At 44.6% G+C, this 22,856-nt stretch overlaps 1 protein-coding gene across 7 annotated transcripts in view; it reads left to right on the top strand.

The window, feature by feature from the left end:
- The window catches only part of LOC100767190 (zinc finger protein 60), a 39,484-nt gene that overhangs the window by 3,860 nt on the left and 12,768 nt on the right, over positions 1–22,856 (top strand). For 3 of the 7 annotated variants that reach the window (XM_035449237.1, XM_035449235.1, XM_035449234.1), the window contains exons 2-5: positions 4,588–4,639; positions 5,544–5,670; positions 7,456–7,554; positions 13,440–15,130. In XM_035449237.1, the coding sequence (XP_035305128.1) occupies positions 4,607–4,639; positions 5,544–5,670; positions 7,456–7,554; positions 13,440–15,052 (1,872 nt within the window). In that variant the 5' untranslated portion in view covers positions 4,588–4,606 and the 3' untranslated portion in view covers positions 15,053–15,130. The other 4 variants (XM_035449232.1, XM_035449233.1, XM_035449231.1 and 1 more) reach the window with 4 other exon arrangements.

The following is a 22,856-nucleotide window of genomic DNA, read 5'->3' as shown; positions in this document are numbered from 1 at the left end:
TGTGTGCGCGCCTGTGTGACTGTGTGAGCGCCTGTGTGACTGTGTGAGCGCCTGTGTGACTGTGTGAGCGCCTGTGTGACTGTGTGTGTGTGACTGTGTGAGCGCCTGTGTGACTGTGCGAGCGCCTGTGTGACTGTGTGAGCGCCTGTGTGACTGTGTGAGCGCCTGTGTGACTGTGTGAGCGCCTGTGTGACTGTGTGAGCGCCTGTGTGACTGTGTGAGCGCCTGTGTGACTGTGTGAGCGCCTGTGTGACTGTGCGAGCCCCTGTGTGACTGTGTGAGCCCCTGTGTGACTGTGTGAGCGCCTGTGTGACTGTGCGAGCTCCTGTGTGACTGTGTGAGCGCCTGTGTGACTGTGCGAGCGCCTGTGTGACTGTGCGAGCGCCTGTGTGACTGTGTGACTGTGTGTGTGAGCGCCTGTGTGACTGTGTGACTGTGTGCGCCCCTGTGTGACTGTGTGAGCGCCTGTGTGACTGTGTGCGCCTCTGTGACTGTGTGTGCCCGCGTGTGTGTGGTGGGAAGGAAAGGGAAAGGGGTGGGGCGCTCACCAGGGCGCGGGGTCTGCGCTCTCTCGGGTTCACAAGGACAAGGACGGCCTGGAGCCGAGTGCGAGCGTCACCGCCGCGCACCTCAGACTCAAGAGTGAGTTTGCTCTTCCCTCCTGTCTGAGAGACGAGGCTGTGGTGCTGAGTAGAGAGTCGTCAGGAAGTGAGGACGGAGTGTGCAGTTGGCGCCTCCACCACTGTGTCCTCACATCGTCCCCTCCTTTCCACTCAGTGTCCCTGCGATCGTTTCAGAGACCCTGACGTCTCTCTGCAGTCACTCCCTGTCCCCAGGACGTTACAGACGGGGAGGACCAGAGAGCTCACCCTCAGCGCTTCCAAGCTGTGATTTGCTAAATCGATGACTGTTTCTTTGGCTCCACACAGCCTTTGATCTTTCAGGGCCTCTTCCTGTCAGAGCAGGGGAAGCACGGAGGTGGGAGACGATCTCTGTTCCCGCTCGAGGGTTTCTGGAGCGGGAAAGTCACAGCGCAGAGTTTGGCGCCTTTGAGAGCTACTGCTTTTCAGGTGTCTGCGTGTGGATGGCTCGTGCTGCCCGGATCCGGATGGGCCACGCTGAGGGTGAAGGTGGGGTGTGGCTCTGTGGTGTCTGGTTTGCAGTCTTGGTTCCGTCCCGTCTGGCTCCGCGTAGCCTTTTTCCCCTTGCTCCTCCAGCGGCGCCATGTGAGCCACCGGCAAGAGAGGGTGCCAGCGAAAGGCATCCTCTGTAAGATAAGTCTTATAAAATATATAGACTTATGATAGTTAAGGCTGAGCTAACAGAAGAGAATCCTAGTCATTGGCCAAGCAGCTTGAACCTAGTACAAGTTTCTGTGTATTCATTTGGGCCTAACTTGGGTGGGCGGCTGGCGTAAAGCCCACACTTGGTGGTGGGGCTCAGGCGGCTTTTGGAGGAAAGATTTATCGTAACAGGGTGTAGCAGCCTTCTCATGACTTTGGTCACAAGAAGCCTCTGGCACCTCTGAGACTCTTGGATTATTGTGAACTACAAATGGATAACAAGTAAAGTCATGAGGACATGAGACGCTCTCCTTTAGAGAGACAGGTTAGATTAGGGATCTTGGTAAGAGGAAATACTTTACCCAAAAAGCAACTTTGTGTAACAATCGATAACTATGCCTTTGTACAGATTCAGGGTTCAGCTCATCAGAGGCTGGACCTTCCTGCTGCCACACAGGCCTTAAAATTTCATCTTGGAGTGACCTCCTTTTTGACCAACCCACACAACACAGAGCACTCCTGACAGGTATTCTTTTCTTCAGGATTCCGTGTGTGTGGTTCTGTGAGCACGGGCACTGGTGCCCTCAGAGACCAGGCGTAGAGGATCTACTGGGGCTGCAGTTAGGGGCATTGTGAGCTGTCGGGGAACTGCACCCCTGGCCTCTGGAAAAGCCATCCCGGCCCTCAGCCTCCGAGCCATCTCTCCAGCCCCAGCGTTGGTCTGTTTGTCTTCAGCTTAGTCCCCTTGTTATTCTCCATGTTTACTGTATTTTAGTATATGGCTGGATATCATTGCACTGTGTTCGAGAACCTCAGTCTAGATTTGCTTTGTCCGTTCACCTCACCACAGCTATGTCAACTGTGCTGGACTAATCGTGGGAGTGTAAATGTCCCTTGGAGATACTGACTTTATTTCCTTCTCGTGTCTCTACTCAGCAGTGTGGGATTGCTGCATCTTGTACCAGTTCTTGTTGTAGTAGAGAGCTCTCCGTATTGTTTTCTACAAAGACTGTATTAATTTACATTCCCTCCAGTAATGTACTTTCTCCACGTTAGTTTTCCTTTCTGAAAATGGACACCTTTTAAATATTAACTATTTACGTATATAATATATAACGAAATACACACATTACAGTTGTAATTGTTTTGGCTGCATATCTGTGTGTGTACCATGTGGGGGCCGGGGAATCAAAGCCCATCCTCTCCAAGAGTAGCATGAACTCTAGCCCCTGGCTTATCCCTCCAGCCATCTGGTAATGGGCACTCTCAACAGGCGTGAGGAGGCCTGTCTTTGTGACGCTAACCTCTATCGCACTGTGCTTATTTTTTATGTACCTGTTATCGGCTACACTGACGTTCCATGTGGAGAAATGTGAATTTCCTTGTTTGCCTGTCTCTTCAATAGCCTGTGTCCTTGTCACTGTATTTTCTTCATCCCCTCGCTGTGCAGGAGTTTAGATGTAAACTCCTTGTCAGTTGTGTAATTTGCAAATATTCCTCCCATTCTCCAGGCTATCCCTCTACTCTGTAAATTATTTCCTCCATTCTATAAAGGTTTTTAGTTTGATTATAAATGCCATTTGTCCATTTAGCTTCTGTTGCTTGTTTTTTTAGAGCAATGCCACAAATGTCCAGTGTCATGGAGGCTTTCCTGTATATTTTTTTTTCCTAGTAGTGTCAGTTTCAGTTCTTAAATTTTCATCTGTTCTGAGTTGACTTTTGCATGAGGTGTGACGGAGGGTCCAATGTCATTCTACTGCTTGTTAAAAATGAGTTGGGCCACCACCACGTATTGTAAAAGCTAGCCTGGAACCCACATCGACCAGGAGCAACTGGATTTTGAGCAGGTCTCCTGCCTCTGCCTCCCAGTGTTACAATTGTAGACCCATGCTACCAGAAGCAGCAGGACATCCTGTGCTTTTTTCTATGGTTTTGGAACCACAAACTTCATGAAACCCAGTCATACACGTCATGAGGTCACACACTGAACTATCACAGCGATGTGGAAACGTGGGCTGGGTGATGGCTCAGTGGGTAGAGTGTTTGCCAGCACGAAACTGTGCAGAGCCAGATGCAGCCATGCCTGTCTCTAATCCCAGCCCTCCTATTGCAGGATGGGGGGTGGAGAGGAGAATTTCTGGAGGGCTAGCTAGCCTGGTGTGTGCAGAGGCAGGGGGGAGGAAGGATAAAGAAACAAAGAAATTTTGTATCTGAATTTTGTAGGGAGACAAAAATGTATAATTTTACAAGATGTGCACTTGAGAGTTGGGCCTGGCGGTGCATGGCTGGAATGTCAGCCTGGGCAATGGAAGAAGCAGCATTAGGAGTTCAGGGACATCCTGGTATGCACTAGACTCTGACTCAAAAGCCAATTAACAATTTCAAAGTGTATAGAACCAAGGCTTAGCTTAGACCTGCTGGGTTAGAGCATTGGTTCCTCATTTGGTGATGGCTGCTCCCCAGGACAATGTCACGGAGCTGAGGGTGTGTGTGCTTCCAGAGCTTGAGTACAGGTTGGATGCGGCTGAATGTTGTAGGTAGTCTTCCCACACACCACAACACAGAATGATTCTGTCAGCACACTGAGCTTGAGAAAGCCAGTTCTAACAACAAACGTCTTAGGACACCTGACATCAGTTTACAATTGTTTTGTGAAAAATAGTCCATAAAATGGAAAGAGCGAATCAAATCTCACTCACCTATGGTGACACCATGTTTTACAGCTAATTATCTTCATCAAGACTCATGATTAATTGATACAACCTGATAAATAATCATAAATGCGTCAAAGAGGTCAGGACATGGTGTATGATTCCATTTACTAAAAGTGGGTACGGAACTCGGCACGCTGACTGAGGATTGCAGCTGCAGACCCTCCAGCCTTTCAATGCCTCGCTGAGCCCTGAGGGTTCAGAGGGGTTACAGTTCAGTGGCTGTAACCCTGTCGTCCCTGAGGGTGGGGTTCCAGTAGGAAGCTCTGCTTACAGTCTAGGCCTAGCTGCATCTCAGGAAGGAAGATGGGATCCCTTCTGCTGGCGTCTTCTGCAGGAACTTCAAGGCAGACATGCTTGTGCTCTGCATGTCCTCATTGAGCCCTTGTCAGTGGGTTGTCTGGGGTTAGGACAGGATCGGCTCTCTGTGGACTCCTGTCTGCCTCTATTTGTGTGTAGGAGGCTGTGGCTGTGGAGAGGAGTGTGTGAGTGCAGATGCTGGAGAAATAAAGTGGTCAGTGATGTCATGCTGACCCAAGTCAGTCAGGGAACATCACGTGACATCCAATGAAAGGCTTTCTTTTTGTCCCCAGGGGAGGATCCTGAGGAAGAATGGCCAGCTCTGGTTCTCAAGACATGGCCTGTGTAAGTTACGTTCTCTCTTTACATGGGGTGACTTTCAGTTAGGTGCCTCTTTGCTGTCTTTCTCTTGTGAAGCTTCCCCAGGACCCGAAGTCCTCCAGCCCAGGCTGCCCCATCTGTCACAGTGAGGGTTGAAGGTCAGAGCACTTGCTGTCTGTGCCTCTCTCCTGCTGCTTCTGGAGTTTTCTCTGGATGCCTTCCTGCACATCTGCTGTCTGCTTGGTCTGTGGTCAGGGGGAGCTGTCCTTGCAGAGGAGGCCACAGTCCCACAGGGAAGCAGGGCCTTTGGGGGTTTCAGAATGTTGAGGCCATGGTGTCCTTTGAATCCTGATTGACATCTTTGGTGTTTTCAGGCTGGTGACACGGGGTTTGAGAGTGAACGGCCTGGGTGCATGTGTGTGACGAGATATCCTGCCTGAGGGACTTTAATTCAAGGCAGAGTTCAGTGATGAGAGGGACAGGACATCCAGGCTGTGATAGGAGGGGACGGCGGTCTCCAGAGCTCAGGAAGGCCTGAGACACATGTGCCATCTGGTTTTTTCGGTTTTTGTTTTTGAAGAGGGCAAAGAATAAGGATCTTACATAGTTTACAAAAATCTTTTTGGTGACAACAACTTTACGGTGTCATCTGAGACCATAATAAACTCAAGGAATCACACTATTTCTTAGGTGTTTTACACTGGACCCAGGTGACAGTTCTCTTGTGGGGCTAACTTGAAGGATGAGGATGGAAAGGAAATGCACATTTTTGGATGTGTAGGGTGGGGACCATCGTCCTTTCCTGGGGGAGCTCGTGCAGTCAGGCGCCGTGAGCATTTCCATGGCTCCTTTCCCACTCTGGAGTCCCCTTCTGTCTGTCCATCTTGAACCCTTCCCCATTTCACTCAACTTGTGTCTGTGGTTTCAGGGCGCAGTGACATTTGGGGATGTGGCTGTTGACTTCTCTGAGGAGGAATGGGCCTGCCTGGATGCTGCTCAGAGGGCCTTCTACAGGGACCTGATGCTGGAGACCTACAGCAACCTGGTCACAGTGGGTAAGGCCATCTGTCCCCAGGAGTGGGGGACGTGTCCTCTACACTGTTGGCTTTCCTCACTCTGAGTGTAAAGACAGGGCCATCTTTCCTGTGGTAGCTGAAGCTGGGCTTGGCGGCTCATTCCTGTCATTCCTCACTCAGAAGGCTGAGGCAGAAAGATGATTGTCAGTTCAAAGTCACCTTCAGGTACCTTGTGAGTTCCAAGGTAGCCTTCTGTACAAAACCAAACAAAATACGTAAACAAACTAAATGAAATAAATAAGGAAACAAATCAATAAATAGCATTCAGGTCTACAGAGATGATTGTAGTTTAAGAGAACTGGCTGCTCTTGGAGTGGGAACCGGACTAAGTTAGCTCCCAGCCATCTGTGACTCCAGTTGCAGGATCTGATGGTCTCTTCTCCATGGGAATCAAGCATGCATGTGGTACTCAGATGTACATGTAGACAGACACATGTGCATAAAATAAAACGAATTAAAATCAATAGACTTTTTAAGAGATAGCTGGGTTCCTCCTTCTTCCCAAAGGAATAATGTGGGGTTTCCTTGGGTGAAAGCAGGAGCTTCATGAAGCGCCTGCCTTTTGTCCACACCTTGGAGATCTTCTCAGTGAGCTCTGGGTTCAGAGAGACACCCTGTCACAAAAACCGAAGTGGGAAGCATTGAAAAGGTCAGTTCACACTGCTCCCTGGGCTATACACACATGCAGGCATGCCTACACACACTGTGCATACACCCCCATAGAAACATACATACTCTACATGCATGCATACACACCTAAATAAAAGAGCCTTTTTATCTTTCACTTCATAATGAATCAATAGAATTGAATCAAAAGAGAAAGGAGCATATTCTATTTTCCTCAGTGAACACCTCCTTTACAGGCTTTGCAGGGAAATTTCAGTCTGTGAATTTGTCCTTTTCATTGAGCAAATCTGTAAGAATGGGGTGTAAACGTGAACAAGCCCAGGGAAGTAACTCAACGGTAGAGCAGTTGTCCAGCATGCGCAAACCCTAGTCCCATCCCCAGCATTGCTATGTAGAAAAGTGGAAATTAGGTACTGAGAGACCACTCAGAGGTTAAGAGCACTGGCTGCTCTTCCAGAGGTCCTGAGTTCAATTCCCAGCAACCACATGGTGGCTCACAACCATCCGTTATGAGATCTGTTGCCCTCTTCTGGTGTGCAGATAGACATGGAAGCAGAATGATGTATACACAATAAATAAATAAAATCTTTAAAAAAAAAGAAAAGAGAAGTGGAAATTAAAAAAAAAAAAACTTGTGTTAGTATAGTTCACACAGTGTTCAAAGTATCTGAATATAATATTTGATCTTCGTGTCAACCCTATCTAGTAGATACCATCAACTCAATCTAAATTATTGTTATTATTATTATTATTATTGATTTTTTTTTTGAGGCCAGGTCTCATATAGCTCAGGCTGTCTGTGAACCTGCCATGAAACTAATGCCACCCATGAACTTCTCATCTGCCTGTTTCCATTCCTCAGTTGTTGTGGTTACTTGTGTGTGCCACCATTTCCAGTTTTTAGATGAAAAACATGAGCATAGAATCTTACGGACTTGCCTACATAAATGACATTATCAGTGAGCTACAGAGATGGGGTTTACACTAGACAGTGCAGCCTAAGGGTTCAAGTAAGTGCAAGGCCAGCCTGGTCTACATATCAAGTTCCAGGACATCCCGTGATAATTAGAAGGGTCAAGTCTTACAAAGAAAAGTCTACACATGTGTCCTGGTTTTTTTTTTTTTTTTTCTTTTAAGTGGGAAGCTCCATTTCCAAACCACATCTGATCACCTTATTAGAGCAGGAGAGAGAGCCCTGGATGGTGGTGAAGGAAGAAACAGACAGGCCCAGCATGGGTGAGTAAGAGGAAGGCGGGGCTCCAGCATGGCCGGACACAGCATGTGGTCAGAGAGTCACCTCATGCCTGACAGTGGGTTGACACATTTCCTTCAGAGTGCCAAGACCTGTTGAAGAACACGGCTGAGACCTGGGAAGGACGTCACGGTCATAGCAAAAGCTGTCACAGGGGCTTTGAGTTCATGAGTCAGAAAGTTGTTCTCATCTTCCTCCCTCTTACTGGAGCAGTTACCTCTTTCTGTCATTTTAAATGTGTTTTATCGTTGGTTGTGTGTGCCCACATGTGTGCAGGTTCCCGAAGAGGCCATAAGAGAGTGTCACATCCCCTCGAAGTGCAGTTATATTTATCTGCCGATACTCAAACCCAGTTTCCTCTGGAAGAACAGTCAGTGCTCTTAACCACTGTTCCAGAGATACTTTGAACCCCAGGAATGCAGTAACACAGTGAGACATAGCAAATATTTTAATTCTGTGTCTTCAAAATCACTCTAATCAAGGTGTGATGGTGTAGCCTGTGCTTCTCACTGCAGCCCTGGGGAGGCGGGAGAGGCAGATCTCTTGTGTTGCTAACACTCAGCCTAGTTTACCTGTCAAGCTCCAGGCAAATGAGAGACCCTGACTCAAAAGGAGGAGACGGACAGGCCAATGGGACAGCATGTGAGTGCACTCTCAACCCAGCCTTCTGCCCAGCTTCGCATGGGGCCTGTGGTGATGCCTCCTCTCGGTTGTCAATGAGACTTCATCCGGAACTAAAACCCAAGCAGCTGGCTATACCTGTAGAGATTTTCTTAAGTCATTTGAAGTGGGAAGATCCACCTTTAATCCCTTTCCTTTTGAGGTGGCACGGTCCACCCCAATTCTGAGCCCCGCCTTCTAGTGCCAGCCTGTGCAAAGGGTGTGAGAGAAGGAAGCTCTTGCCTTTTGTCTGCTTCCCTCACTCTGCTGGCAAGTCCATTCCTTCACTGACAGGAGAGCCTGCCTCTTCAGAGTCCAGCATGTACCTCAGGCCTGTGGAGACATCCAGCCTCACGGCGTGAACAGAGTGAACAACCACTGGATTCTCGCACTTTGTGTTGTTAGTCAGGCAGTGTTGGACTTGCTGGACCACAGCCTGTAAGCCACTCTCATAAGTCCATATATATAGAATGATCACTTCTGTTCCTCTAGAGAACCCTGACTAACAAGGGCACTTATCTGTAATGCCAGGGTTGGGGAGGTGGAAGCAGGAAGATGAGAACTTCAACGTTACCTCAGCTGCGTACTGAGTTTGAGGCCAGCCTAGGTGACATGAGACCATCTCAAAACATAGATGGGCTGGAGAGCTGGTACAGTGGTTAAGAGCACTTGCTGCTCTTATCGGGGATCAAGGTTTCACTCCCAATGGTGCCGTAAATTGCAAGTGGAGGCTTGCAATTGCCTACAACTCCCAAGTCCAAAGCATCTGATGGTCTCTTTTGTCTTCCTTTGGCACCAGGCATGCAAATGGTACACACACACACACACACACACACACACACACACACACACACACACACACACACACACACACGTACTCACAGAAACACAGAAAATGAAAATAAATGAATCATTAAAAATAAACCAATAAAAACAACAGCAACAACCAAACCTTCCCAAATAAATAATTAGAAAGAACTACTGTCATCTAAATATACTGATTGGGAACTTCTGGCCACATGAGCTGTGTTTATGCCTACAACTACATTTTAAACATTTTCTGTTGAACTGTTTGATCGTATGTCACTAATATGACACTTGATGCTAAGCATTTCATGAATCTAGATAATAGTAGGATATTATCCACAACAGCCTTCCATCAACCCTAGTTAGTGTCAACAATCTGTTACTATCATACTTAGAAAATTATCAGCTCAGGAAAGTACAGTTTTCTTTATGGGTTTCCCCATTTTGATGGACATTTTTGCTTTCATTTTTGTGGACATTTCAGCCTCAGACTTATTGAATGTATTTATTATTTGGTTTCCTTAGTCATCTTCCCTCCTCCTTTTAATGAGAATAGATTTGTTTTCATCCAGTATTGTATCCTGACTCTGGCTTCCCTTCCTATCCCTTCCCAATTTCTCCTTGATCTCCTTCTGTTGTCTTATTGCTCTAGCTAGAACTTCAAGGACAATATTGAAGAGTTAGGGAGAGAGTGGACAGCCTTGTCTTGTTCCTGATTTTAGAGGAATCTCGTTGACTTTCTCTCTATTTAGTTTGATGTTGGCTGTTGGTTTGCTGTATATTGCTTTTATTATGTTAAGGTAAGATCCTGTTATCCCTGATTTCTCCAAGACCTTTATCATGAAGGGTTGTTGGAGTTTGTCAAAGGATTTTTCAGCATCTAGTGAGATGATCATGTGGTTTTTCTTTCTCAGACTATTTACCTGGTGGATTACATTGATGGATTTTCATATATTGAACCATCCTTGCATCCCTGGGATGAAGCCTACTTGATCATGGTGGATGATTTTTCTGATGTGTTCTTGGATACGATTTGCCAATATTTTATTGAGAATTTTTGCATCAATGTTCATGAGGGATATTGGTCTGTAGTTCTCTTTCTTAGTTGTGTCTTTGTGTGGCTTGGGTATCAAGATTATTGAAGCCTCGTAAAAAGAGTTTGGCAATGACCCTTCTGCTTCTATTGTGTGGAATACTTTGAGGAAAATTCGCATTAGCTGTTCCTTGAATTTCTGGCAGAATTCTGCACTGAAGCCGTCTGGCCCCAGGCTTTTTTCGGTTGGGAGACTTTTGATGACTGCTTGTATTTCATTAGGGGTTATAGGTCGATTTAAGTTGCTTATCTGTTCTTGATTTAATTTTGGTAAGTGATACCTATCCAGAAAATTGTCCATTTCCTTTAGATTTTCGAATTTTGTGTAGTACAGGTTTTCAAAGTATGATCTCATAATTCTCTGGATTTTCTCAGTGTCTGTTGTTATGTCCCCCTTTTCATTTCTGATTTTGTTAATTTGCATGTTCTCTGTCTGCCTTTTGGTTAGTTTGGATAAAGGTTTGTCTATCTTGTTGATTTTCTCAGAGAACCAACTCTTCTTTACATTGATTCTTTGTATTGTTTTCCTAGTTTCTGCTTTATTGATTTCAGCTCTTAATTTGATTATTTCCTGGTGTCTATTCCTCCTGGGTGGTTTTGCTTCTTTTTGTTCTAGAGCTTTCAATTGTGCTGTTAATTCTCTAGTGTGACTTTTCTCCAGTTTCTTCATGTGGGCACTTAGTGCTATGAACATTCCACTTAGCACTGCTTTCAAAGTGTCCCATAAGTTTGGGTATGTTGTGTCTTCATTTTCATTGAATTCTAGCAAGTCTTTAATTTCTTTTTCTATTCCTTTTTTTATTTCTTCCTTGACTCAGGAATTAAACAATTATACATTGTTTAATTTCCATGAGTTTGTAGGTTTTCTGCGGTTTGTGTTGTTGATTTCTAACTTTAAAGCATGGTGGTTTGATAAGATTCGGGGGGGTTGGGGGCTGGAGAGATGGCTCAGAGGTTAAGAGTGCTGACTGCTCTTCCAGAGGTCCTGAGTTCAATTCCCAGCAACCACACGGTGGCTTACAACCATCCGTTATGAGATCTCATGCCCTCTTCTGGTGTGCAGATATACATGGAAGTAGAATGTTGTATACATAATAAATAAATAAATAAATAAATATCTTTAAAAAAAAAGATACAGAGGGTTATTCCAGTTTTTTTGTACCTGTTGAGGTTTGCTATGTTGCCAAGTTGCCAAGTATGTGATCAATTTTAGAGAAGGTTCCATGTGGCACTAAGAAGATATATATATATATATATATATATATATATATATATATATATATATATATTATCCCCTTTTGTATTTGATTGGAATGTTCTATAGATGTCTGTTAATCCCATCTGGGTCATAACTTCTATTCTTTTGTTTCTTTGTTAAGGTTCTGTCTGGTGGTCCTGTCTAGAGGTGAGAGTGGGGTGTTGAAGTCTCCCACTATATGTGTGTGAGGTTTTATGTGTTATTTGAGTTTTAGTAATGCTTCTTTTACGAATGTGGATGTCTTTGTATTTGGGGCATAGATGTTCAGAATTGAGACTTCATCTTGATGGATTTCTCCTGTGATGAATATGAAATCACCTCCTTCATCTCTTTTAATGGATTTTAGTTTGAAGTCTAATTTGTTAGATATTAGGATCTAATATCTACATCTGCTTGTTTCTTTGGTCCATTTTACTGGAAAATCTTTTCCCAATCCTTAACTCTGAAGTAATGACTATCTTTGAAATTGAGATGTGTTTCTTGTATGCAGCAGAAGGATGGATTCTGTCTTCGTATCCATTCTGTTAGCCTGTGTCTTTTTATAGGCAAGTTAAGACCATTAATATTGAGGGATATTAATGACCATTGATTGTTCATTCTTCTTTTGAGTTTGGTGGTGGTGGTGGTGGTGGTGGTGGTATTGTGTGTGGATTTCCACCCTTTTTTCTTTTGGCTGTTGATAAAATGGGAGTATCTATTGCCTATGTTTTGTGGGTGTAGTTAACTTCTTTGGGTTGGAGTTTTCCTTCCAGAACTTTCTGTAGGAACTGGATTAGTGGATATGTATTGTTTAAATCTGGTTTTGTCATGGAACATTTTGTTTTCTTCATCTTTAGTGATTGAAAGCTTTGCTGGTATAGTAGTCTGGGCTGGCATCCATGGTCTCTTAGTGTTCTTAGAATATCTATCCAGAACCTTCTGGCTTTCAAAGTTTCTATGGAGAAGTCAGGTGTAATCCTTATAGGTTTGCCTTTATATGTTACTTGGCCTTTTTCCTTTGTGGCTCTTAATATTCTTTATTCTGTATGTTTGGGGTTTTGATTATTAAGTGGAGAGGGAATTTTTTTGTGGTCCACTCTATTTGGTGTTCTGAAAGCTTCTTGTACTCTCATGGGCATGTCTTTCTTTAGTTTGGGAAAGTTTTCTTCTATGATTTTGTTGAATATGTTTTCTGTACCTTTGATGTAGGTTTCTTCACCTTCTATACCTGTTATTCTTAGGTTTGGCCTTTTCATGGTGTCCCATATTTCCTGGATAGTTTGTGTTAGGGATTTGTTGGACTTTAGATTTTCTTTGATCGATGAATTTATCAAACTGAATCAAACCAAATTAAGAATTAAAAGTCCAGGTTTAATGAGTAAAATGCTCCTGAGTGATTTTTTTGGCCTCCAGAGAGTTAACAGGGATAAGAGGCTGAGAAACCACATGGCAATTCTCTCAAGGCAGTTTAAATATCATGTAAATGTGGCCTTGAGTGTCTATGGAGTAGGAGCCACCTTTTGGTGGGTTTTCTGAGTCTGGGCAGGGTTCTGAGACAGAGAGATGGAGGACAGGCAGCTGAGGTAAAGCTTCCTCCAGAACATTGAGATCTGCCTGCCTCTGCCTCCTGAGTGCTGGGATTAAAGGTGTGCACACCATGCCTGGCCAGGCCGGTTTTTTAAAAGGATGACAGATAGATTATGTATTTGTGTGGAATAGATTTTTTTCTCACGATTTGGTTAAAAACCTTTCACCATAGGGTGTGTATTTCATGTCCTATGTAAAGAAGCACATAAGATTTTTTTCAGTATAGTTTGTGTCAATCTCTTTAAGCAGACATGCCTTTCCATTTCCACCCTGTTCTACTGTAAAGAGTATTGTCTTCCTTAAACTTTCATTATTGCTGCTCTCCTTGCTTCTGTTCAGCTTCTCAGAAAATACTTTAGAATCTGGCCTCTGGCCATGCATTTAATGGAGTGTGTGTGTGTGTGTGTGTGTGTGTGTGTGTGTGTGTGGGTGTGGGTGTGTGGGTGTGTAAAATAAAATAGTCTTGCTTTCTTCTTTTCTTTCAGATTTGGAGTCAGATTATGAAGCTCAAAAAATATCTCCAGACAATCATATTTATAATGTAAATTTACACAAACAGAGCATAAAGCATGTAAGTAAAGCTTGTGACCTCAAGAGCTCCAGTTTTAGTGATGGCCCCAACTCGAGAACATTCAAGAGACTACAGGACTATCAAGATGGAGATGCAGATCAAAAGATTAATAACAAGGGAAAAATGCCTACTTACACCAGCCAGAGTCTGACTCACAACACAGAAAAGGCGTATGAATGTAAAGAATGTGGGAAGCCCTTTAGTTGTAGTTCAACTCTTATTCAGCATCAGAGTGTTCATACTGAAGAGAGACCCAATGAATGTCAGGAATGTGGGAAAACCTTCAGACTCCACCAACAACTTACAAGACATCAGAAATCGCACAGTGGTGAGAGACCTTTTGAATGTGAGGAATGTGGGAAAGCCTTTAGACTGCAACAACAACTTATAAGACATCAGACATCTCATAGTGGTGAGAGACATTTTGAATGTGAGGAGTGTGGAAAGACCTTTCATCGTCCCAGCCTCCTTAAGTACCATAAAACCATTCATTCAGGTACTAAACCATTTGCTTGTGAGGAATGTGGGAAGTCCTTCAGGCGTGTCTTCCAGCTTGTCCAACACAGCAGTGTTCACACTGGTGTGAAACCCCATGAATGTCAGGAATGTGGGAAAGCCTTCCGACTCCACCAACAACTTACAAGACACCAGAAGTCTCACAGTGGTGAGAGACCTTTTGAATGTGATGAGTGTGGGAAAGCCTTTCATCATCCCAATGTGCTTAAATACCATAAAACCATTCATTCAGGCACCAAGCCATTTGCTTGTGAGGAATGTGGGAAGTCCTTCAAGCGTGCCTACTACCTTGTTTTACACAGGAGTATTCATGCCAGTGTGAGACCGTATGAATGCAAGGAGTGTGGGAAAGCCTTTAAACGCCGCTCATATTTTAGGCAGCACCAGAAGATTCATTCTGGAGAGAGACCCTTTCAGTGTAAGGAGTGTGGGAAGGCCTTCACTCTTCTGTTTCAGCTCACTCAGCATCAGAACGTTCACAGCGGAGAGAAATCGCTTGAATGTGAGCAGTGTGGGAAGATTTTCAGTCACAGTTCACTCCTTGTTCGGCACCAGAGTATTCATACCGGGGAGAAACCCTTTGAGTGTAATGTGTGTGGGAAGGCGTTTAGACTTCAGTCATACCTTTCTCTGCATCAGAAAACTCACAGTGAGGAGAAACCTTTCAAGTGCAAGCTGTGTGGGTCAGCCTTCAGACAGATGTACCTACTCAATCAACACCAGAAAATTCATACCAATGGGAAACCCTTTCAGTGCAACGTATGTGGAAAGGGCTTTCTTCGTAGTACATTCCTTAAAATCCACCAGAGAATCCACACTGGTGAGAAGCCCTTTCAATGTAAGGAATGTGGGGAAGCCTTTCAATATCGTTACCAATTTCTTCGACATTTCAGCATTCACACTGGCAAGCATCCTTATGAATGTGAAGACTGCAGGAAGTGTTTTACTTGTGATAGAGACCTTACAGTACATCAAAGAATTCACATTGGTGAGAAACTTTGCCAGCGTTAAGAATGTGGGAAGACCTTCAGTCTAAAGCAAACTTGGTCTGACACACTGAAACTCATACTGGAAAGAAGCCTTATGGAGGTAAGAGATGTACAAAGTTCTTTGTTAATACTGCTAAGCTAGGTGTGTATCAGAGAATTTGTACTGGTGAGAAACCATACTGAATGTAAGAAATGTGGGGGAATTTGTTTAGATTTACCGCAGTCTTCACTGAGTAACAGAGAATTCATTCTGGTATGGCATCCTCTCAGTGTAAAGAACGAGAAAATAACCTTCAGTTTGAGCTCAGGCCTTGTTCAGCATAAAGGAATCCATGCTTGGGTAAAACCCTATGAGTGCAGGGAATTGGGAACACTTTGATAATTACCTCAGCTCTGAAAGCTTTTCAGGGTCCATATGGGTCTGAAACCCTAGGAACGTAAAGAATGTGTGGAAGCCTTTAGTGTAAGTGGTGAGCTAGTACAACATCAGAAAATCCGTCACCATCTGGAGTCCTGTGCATGTAAGGCAAGTGGATCAGCCTTTGCAGAGAACTCATTTTGGGAAGTCTGTGGCTGAAAATAATTATGGAAAAACTTTAATCTGCTCTAGTATTTGGTCATCATCAGAGTAGTCATAATTCATACACTCTTCATGCCAAGAAACCCTTTGTCTTAGTTGGGGCTTCTGTTCCTGCAATTAAACATGAAGACCCCCCCCCCCAAAAAAAAAAAACAAGTTGGGAAGGAAAGGGTTTATTTGGCTCACACTTCCTTATTGCTGTTCATGTCTCAAGGGAGTCATGACAGGAACAGGTCAGGATCCTGAAGCTAGGAGCTGATGCAGAGGCCATGGAGGCATGCTGCTTACTGGATTGCTTCCCATGGCTTGCTCAGCCTGCTTTTTTATAGAACCCCAACCACCCACCATGGGCTAGGCCCTGTATCAGGCTGTCTTTTGCACCACCAGCCAGCTCCCAAATAACACGGAGACTTACTATTTTGAATCCTAGCCCTTAGCTTAGAACTCTTTTCGTTCTATCTCTTATATCTTTGCCCGTTTCTCTTCAACTATGTTTTACCTTGGGGTTTTTTACCTTTTTAACTTTCTTTATATCTTCCTTTCCTCCTGTCTGTGTTTCTGGCTGGCTGGGGGCCACCTGACCTCTAGCTGCAGGCATCTACCTTGTTCTCTCCTCTCTTTCGCTTGTTCCTCTCTTCTCTGGAGCCTTATTTCTCCTCTGTATGCTAGCCCCACCTATCCCTCTCCTGTGTAGCTATTGGCTACTTGGCTTTTTATTAGCCCAATCAGGTGCCTTAAGCAGGCAAGGTGAAACAGATGGGACACACACCATAACACATAACACACACCCTAACATTGTTAAATCAATGCAGCACAAACAAATGTAACACAACTTTACACAGTTAAAAGTAATATTCCCAGTATAAACATACGTAACATGTTTTTGCCTGGTTATAATGATATTCCACAGCAGGGCTGATGGGGGCTGTCCTTCTTTATATATGTTCCTCTTATTGGTTGATGAATAAAACACTGTTTGGCCAATAGAGGCAGGAAGATAGGCAGGACTAGGAGATGAGAGAATTCTGGGAAAAGTAGGCAGAGAGAGAGAGAGAGAGACCTTGAGAAGACACCATGTAGCTAAGGAAGGAGTAAGAGTCTGGACCCTTCTCCGGTAAGATAAGACCACATGGAAATACTTAGATTAATAGAGATGGGTTAATAATTAAGAGAGCTAGCCAAAAAGAAGCCTTAGACTTTGGCCAACAGTTTAATAATATAGTGTCCCTATGTGTTCATTTGGGGACCTGTCGGGACAAGAACTCCAGCAACACAATGGTACCCAACGCACAAATGCCCACAAAAAACCGGATAAAAGCTTAAAAGGGATTCTAAAAACAAAAGAACAGAGACAAGCACAGCTTCTTGGTAGCATCGTTTTCTCGGGTGGGCTCTGTTTGCTAGAGACAAGCAGAGGCTTCCTACCTCACAATTAGCAGCAGGAACTGTACGACTCTTTTAAGAGGCCCTGCTACCAAACAGGTAAACGGTGTGTACTATCAGCTAGTGGCAGCAGTGACTGCATCTCCAAGCTGCACAGCATGCTGCATAGAAGATTTAGCTTTTACTCACACAGACAAAAAAGGTTTAGGAATCAAGGTGGTGATCACAGCTCCCATTTCTGGTGGTAAACCTACCCGCCCATGTTGGAAAGGCAGCAGCTAAAATGCCCTCATTAATCCTAGCAATGCTGTTTAGCAGCTAAAAGTCTCATGGCCAGAAAAGGTGTTATACAGTAAAGACAGGTTCAGATGAAGAAAAACGTCTAAAGGGTTTACAATATGTTTGACAATATAAATAGGCTTGGGAGAGAAAAGAAAAAGGATAATGTGGTTAAAAAGGAAATAGATTGGTGGGTGTGGCACATGCCTTTAGTCCCAGCACTTGGGAGGCAGAGGTAGGCAAATCTCTGTGATTTCAAGGCCAGTGAGGTCTACAGAGTGAATTCCAGGACAGGCAAACATACACAGAGAAACATATATACAGAAGGACATCCCCCATCACAGGGATGATCACTAATGGAGAGCATGCCTTCCAGCTGGATCTCAAGGAGGCATTTCCTCAACTGAGGTTACTTACTCTCTGATGACTCCAGCTTGTGTCAAGTGGACATGCAAAAGCAGGCATTACTATCTTTTGAGAACGAGAATGTGAGAAGTTTTGTTCATGGTGAAACTGTTGAGAATGTGCAAATCATGTTCTTGATTTGGTTCTATAAACCTAATTCTTCCAACATTACTCACTCAGAACAGTCATCTTAGGGAGAGCAGTTACCGGAACCAGAAACCTTCCTTTTACCATTTTCATTCCATGGATCCTGTGACAGTAGACTGTTTACTTTTTCTTTTTGGATAATTTTTTAATCACCAGCACAATACAAGCCAAAGTTGTGGGAACAGGGTTATAATAGATAATAAAGTCCTTGAGAGTATTTGGTCCATCCATGCCTGGTTCTTTAAAATATCTTTGATATTGTTTTCTCTTTTATTAACATTACTGTAACCAATGTGAATAGCAAATTGTATTGCAGATAGTTTGGGGAGGCCTCATGCATCCATCCACTATTAAATTTTAAATAACTTCGTTCTGGATACAATCAGATGAGAAGTACTTGAAAGTATTGTCATTAAAAATCCATTCCTTAAGTTTTTGTGTGATGTTAAAAATTCACATTTATGACAGGGCAAGACAGTACAAACTCCCCTCCATCTTCTTTTTGCTAGAATTTGACTTCTGATAAAGAACCTTGTGGAAAATTACCCAACTCTAATCTAGGAACCTGAGGTCAAGATGTCCCTGATAATTTAACTTGGCTCCAGTTGAACTGGCTTTGTACAAACATCTGCCTCTACCTGACTGCTTATCTTGGCTTCTGTTAAACTGCCTGCTTGAGCAAAAGCTCTCCCTGCAGCTGCTGAGCAAGATAACTGGTTTTTTCTTTTCTTTTTTTTTTTCTCCTTTCAATAGCCCTTTGCTCTAAATGCTTGGCGCTACACTTGGTCCTGAATACTTGACTGTAGTCCCAGCCAACTGGAGTAAGGACTTTAAGTTGGTTATAAAGTGTGTCTAAATGGTATCCTCTGGTGAGTTCAGCATAACACATTAAAAGTAGCCACATTGAAGCCACTGCTAAAAATACATTGGTGAAATTTCTCACGCATATGAAAAAGTTGGAAGAGCCAGCAACACACTTCTGTATCCTCATCTAGCTTCAAGATGATTAACAATTTACAATGTTGATCCACTCTTAATGTATACATGGGTATTTGGAGTATGCCACTAAGAATAGGTTTCAGTGCTGGAAGTGGTACTACATGAATGAATCCCAGTAATTGGAAGGCTGAGACAGGAGGATCAGGAGATGGAGAGAAGCCTGTAAGACCCTTGGAAAGCTCAGGCTTCCAGAATCTTAGCCCAGGACCTCGGCCACCCCAATCACCAGGCAGATTCGAGAGCTTGCTGCAAACTGCACGAGGCTTTATTGTAATTTAACGAGCTAACCCCATGTTAGCTCAGGTCTTTCACCCACCCGCCATGGCAGATGGCTAGAAAAAGACAGCTCCTAGGGCCTCCCAAGAGATCTTATAGGACAGCGTAAGGGGAGTGTCTAGGGGTACGCACAGGCTCAGGATTGGTGTGCCTCCAGGCTTGGAGGGCTTGCCCTGTGTTGATTGGCCAATTGGTTGTTATGGCCCATAGGCCCTCCCAGGGTGGTTGCTATGCTCTGCGCATCATTGCTGTGCGCTTGTCCGTAAAGCACACCCAGGGTCGTTAAAGCATAGCGCCACCAGCTAACTTCTGATTGGTTCCTTGTCACAAGGCAGGCATCTGACCTCTAAGTGACCAAGGCAAGTTTATGGCAAGCACGTGTTCGGCTGTTATGGCTGCCGAAAGGGGAGCTGGTCCCTTCAGCCAATCTACATAGTGACTTTGAAAGACCCCGAAGTGGCACTTTCGTAGAGGGAGACCCACACACCCAGGAATCAGCGAGGCCACAAACTGGATGTAAAAAACAAGAGGCTTTATTGGAGACGCGGGTACCCGGGGCGACTTAGCTTTTCTGAGGCCAAGCGCCCCGAGCCAAGGGAAAGGGGTCCTTATATAGGGAAAAAGGCGCAAGCTAGGAGCAGGGATTCTATTTGATGGTTCAAATGAGGCACAGAGCCATTCCAGATCAGCATATTCTCAAGGTCTGGTGTCTGGTACAACAGACTTGATTCCTCCCTCCGCGCCCAGGTGGCTGACCTTGGGGGCGGAGACCTTGGGACGGAGTGTTTCTCAACGGGGGGGGGGCGTGGGGGCGAGGGGTGCCCTTTCCCTGCTCGGCCCCAGCCCCGGCGCGGTGCCAGGGCAGCCCCGCCTGGGTGAACCGGCTTGGGAGGGAAAACGGCAGCCGGGGGAAGTGGAGGCCGGCGGGGGCAGGGACAGGCAGGATAAAGGGGAAGCAGGGCGGCTCTGCGGCAGCTCGCCCGCGCTGCACTCTCCAGCCCCTGGCGGTATCCTGGCTCTGCCCTGCTCCAGAGAGAACACCCAGCATCAGCATAGGCGGGGGGAGACAGAGAGGCAGCGGGCCTTTCAACTTCAAGTCCAGCTTTGGCTGTGCAGAGACCCTTTATTTCAAAAGCTGTAGATAAGACATTTTATACCTTACTACGTCAGCCAAGGTGGACTCTCATCTATCCACAGTACCATAATTATTCTTGAAGAAATGATGCAGAATTTTATAACTCTGAGAAATTTGTCGTTGGCCTTCAAACTGTCCTTTTTACAAAAGTGTATGTATATCCTAAGGAAGCGCCAATATAGATGACTCAACCTTGCTCTCTCCTTTATTAAATGTTTAGTGCTGGTTGATCCCAGAGTCCTTTGTGTGGTGCTCAAGCACCAAGCTCTTAGGCACTGGATCTTCTAAGAGAAGACAGGTTCAGAGGAAACATTTTGGGTAAGAACACATTGCAGATTGTGTGTCTTGTTGCAACATTTCCAGAAACACTTAGGTGTTAGCTATCATGTTATTGATTTGGTCATTTGGGTAAGATTATGGCTTCCAGAACTTCACTAAATGGTTTAGTTTGTTGTGGATAAGTAGCCTAGTGGAGAAACTGTTGTGGCCCAGCATGTCTCAGCCCCAAACCACGGTAGACATGAGGAGCTTGGACTTGGAAACTGCTAGCAACCCAGTGGTGACAAAGACCAAACACAGGCGCCTTGTCATCTTTAGAGAGCTTTCAGTTCCATGCTGCAAAACTGGAGTCTCTTCTTTATTCAGCATCTTCCTGGCTGTTTCCTAACCGTGCTTCCCTGACCCTGAGGCCATTTCTTTCTCCTCCAGTCGACCCCTTCGCCTGGTCACTCCTAACTCTGTGTGTCCTCACTTGTCCCATACACCTAGCCCTCTGCCCCAGTGCAGGGGTATTCAAATGCTTAGTTCTGTAGAGTTGCAAACTAGGAGGCATTCTCCTCTGAGGCTATGCTATTCAATAGCAGATTAGGTAGCATCTACAATACAATTGTAGACTTGAGCTCCCAGTTACTGGAACCAGAGGTTTGGACCACCAGAAATCCTCTAATGGAAATTTCCTGGCTCCCCGACAAGAAACTATTACTTCTAAATATTTATAGATAAGGATATTTTAATCCTGGGTAAAATATAAGCAAGAATTGAAATCGATCTCTGAGTGAATAACATAATAATAGTAACACAATTCAGGTTGTGTGGTATGACTCCTGCTGGACTCAGTACAAAATTGCTACCATACATTTTAAGCAGGAAGCCAGGATTTGACGGTAACCTTGTTTATGTTGGCACTATAGTCCCAAGTATGTGTGCCTCTCCCTAACACAAAGTTGGAAAAAGATAAGTGTTCAAGTAAAGATCTTACACAAGAAACGAGATAAAACCTAAACCAATATAAAGATGCCATCAAGAGTAAATGGAGATCAATAGGAATTAGATTCATGTTTTTAGACTTTTTACATGTATGTGTGACTTGCATGCATATAGGTAAGTGCACTTCTGTGTCTGCTGCCCAAGGAGCCCAGAAGGTGCTGAAGGGACCAGCTCCCCATTTCGGCAGCCAAAACAGCCTAGCACGTGCTTGCCTGACCTTGTCTTGTTCACTGGGAGGTCAGATGCCTGCCTCGTGGCAAGGAACCAATCAGAAGTTAGCTGGTGGTGCTATGCTTTATGGCTCTGGGTGTGCTTTATGGACAAGTGCACAGAAATGACAAGCAGAGCATAGCAACCACCCTGGGAGGGCCTATGGGCCATAACAACCAGTTGACCAATCAACACAGGGCAAACCCTCCAAGCCTGGAGGCACACCAGTCCTGAGCCTGTGAGTACCTCTAGACACTGTCCCTTATGCTGCCCTATAAGATCTCTATGCAGACGCTTCGGGCCGTCTTTCTAGCCATCCGCCATGGCAGGTGGATGAAAGACCCGAGCTAACATGGGGTTAGCTTGTTAAACAACTACAATAAAGCCTCTTGCAGTTTGCATCAAGCTTTTGACTCCTGCCTGGTGATTGGGGTGACTGTGGTCCTGGGCTGAGATCCTGGGGGGCCTGAGCCTCCAGGGGTCTTTCATTGTCATATCCCCTGGAACTGGAGTTAAGACAGTTGTGAGCCACCCAGATGATCGAGACTGAACATGGGTTCTCTGCAAGAAAATACAGAAAGTGTTCTTACTTCCTGAGCCATCACTGCAGTCCCGGTGATGATAATTAATGTGAAAACAAGTTTTTTCAAGATCATAAATTTATATTGATTTTTCTCCATTTATGTTTCTATTATTGTTTGAATTTGGTATTTTGCCAGATTCTAAAGTACATTGTAAGGGCCTCATCTGGAAAATTCACCTCCTATTTCATAACACCTATCTGGAATGATACTTTCATGTGAATGATCCCTTTGGGACAATTTGCTGTGTTCCAAGTTCATCATAGTGAAGATATTCGTCTAGTACAAAATTCAGTAATGGGTGAATTTCTCTGTTGATGAGACAAAGGTGATAGATACCCAACAATATTTTCATGTCTTGTCCTCTCTCAGAAGAATGTCTCCCAGCTGAAAATCTTGCTCCCATCAAAAGATACAGTCTGGACTGTCTTTCAGATTGACAACAATGATTCCTGGAGGTGCGGTCAGAAACCAACTCCCCAGGACAGACCCAACCCCAGGCCAGATTAAACAATACCAATAAAACTGGAAAAAAAAAAGTGAGATTGCAATTCGTATTTCCTGG

The sequence above is a fragment of the Cricetulus griseus genome, chromosome 9, assembly GCF_003668045.3.
Source record: "Cricetulus griseus strain 17A/GY chromosome 9, alternate assembly CriGri-PICRH-1.0, whole genome shotgun sequence".
Lineage (NCBI taxonomy): Eukaryota > Metazoa > Chordata > Mammalia > Rodentia > Cricetidae > Cricetulus > Cricetulus griseus.
The sequence above is the reverse complement of the archived record's forward strand: the minus strand, read 5'-3'. Positions and strand labels throughout refer to the sequence as shown.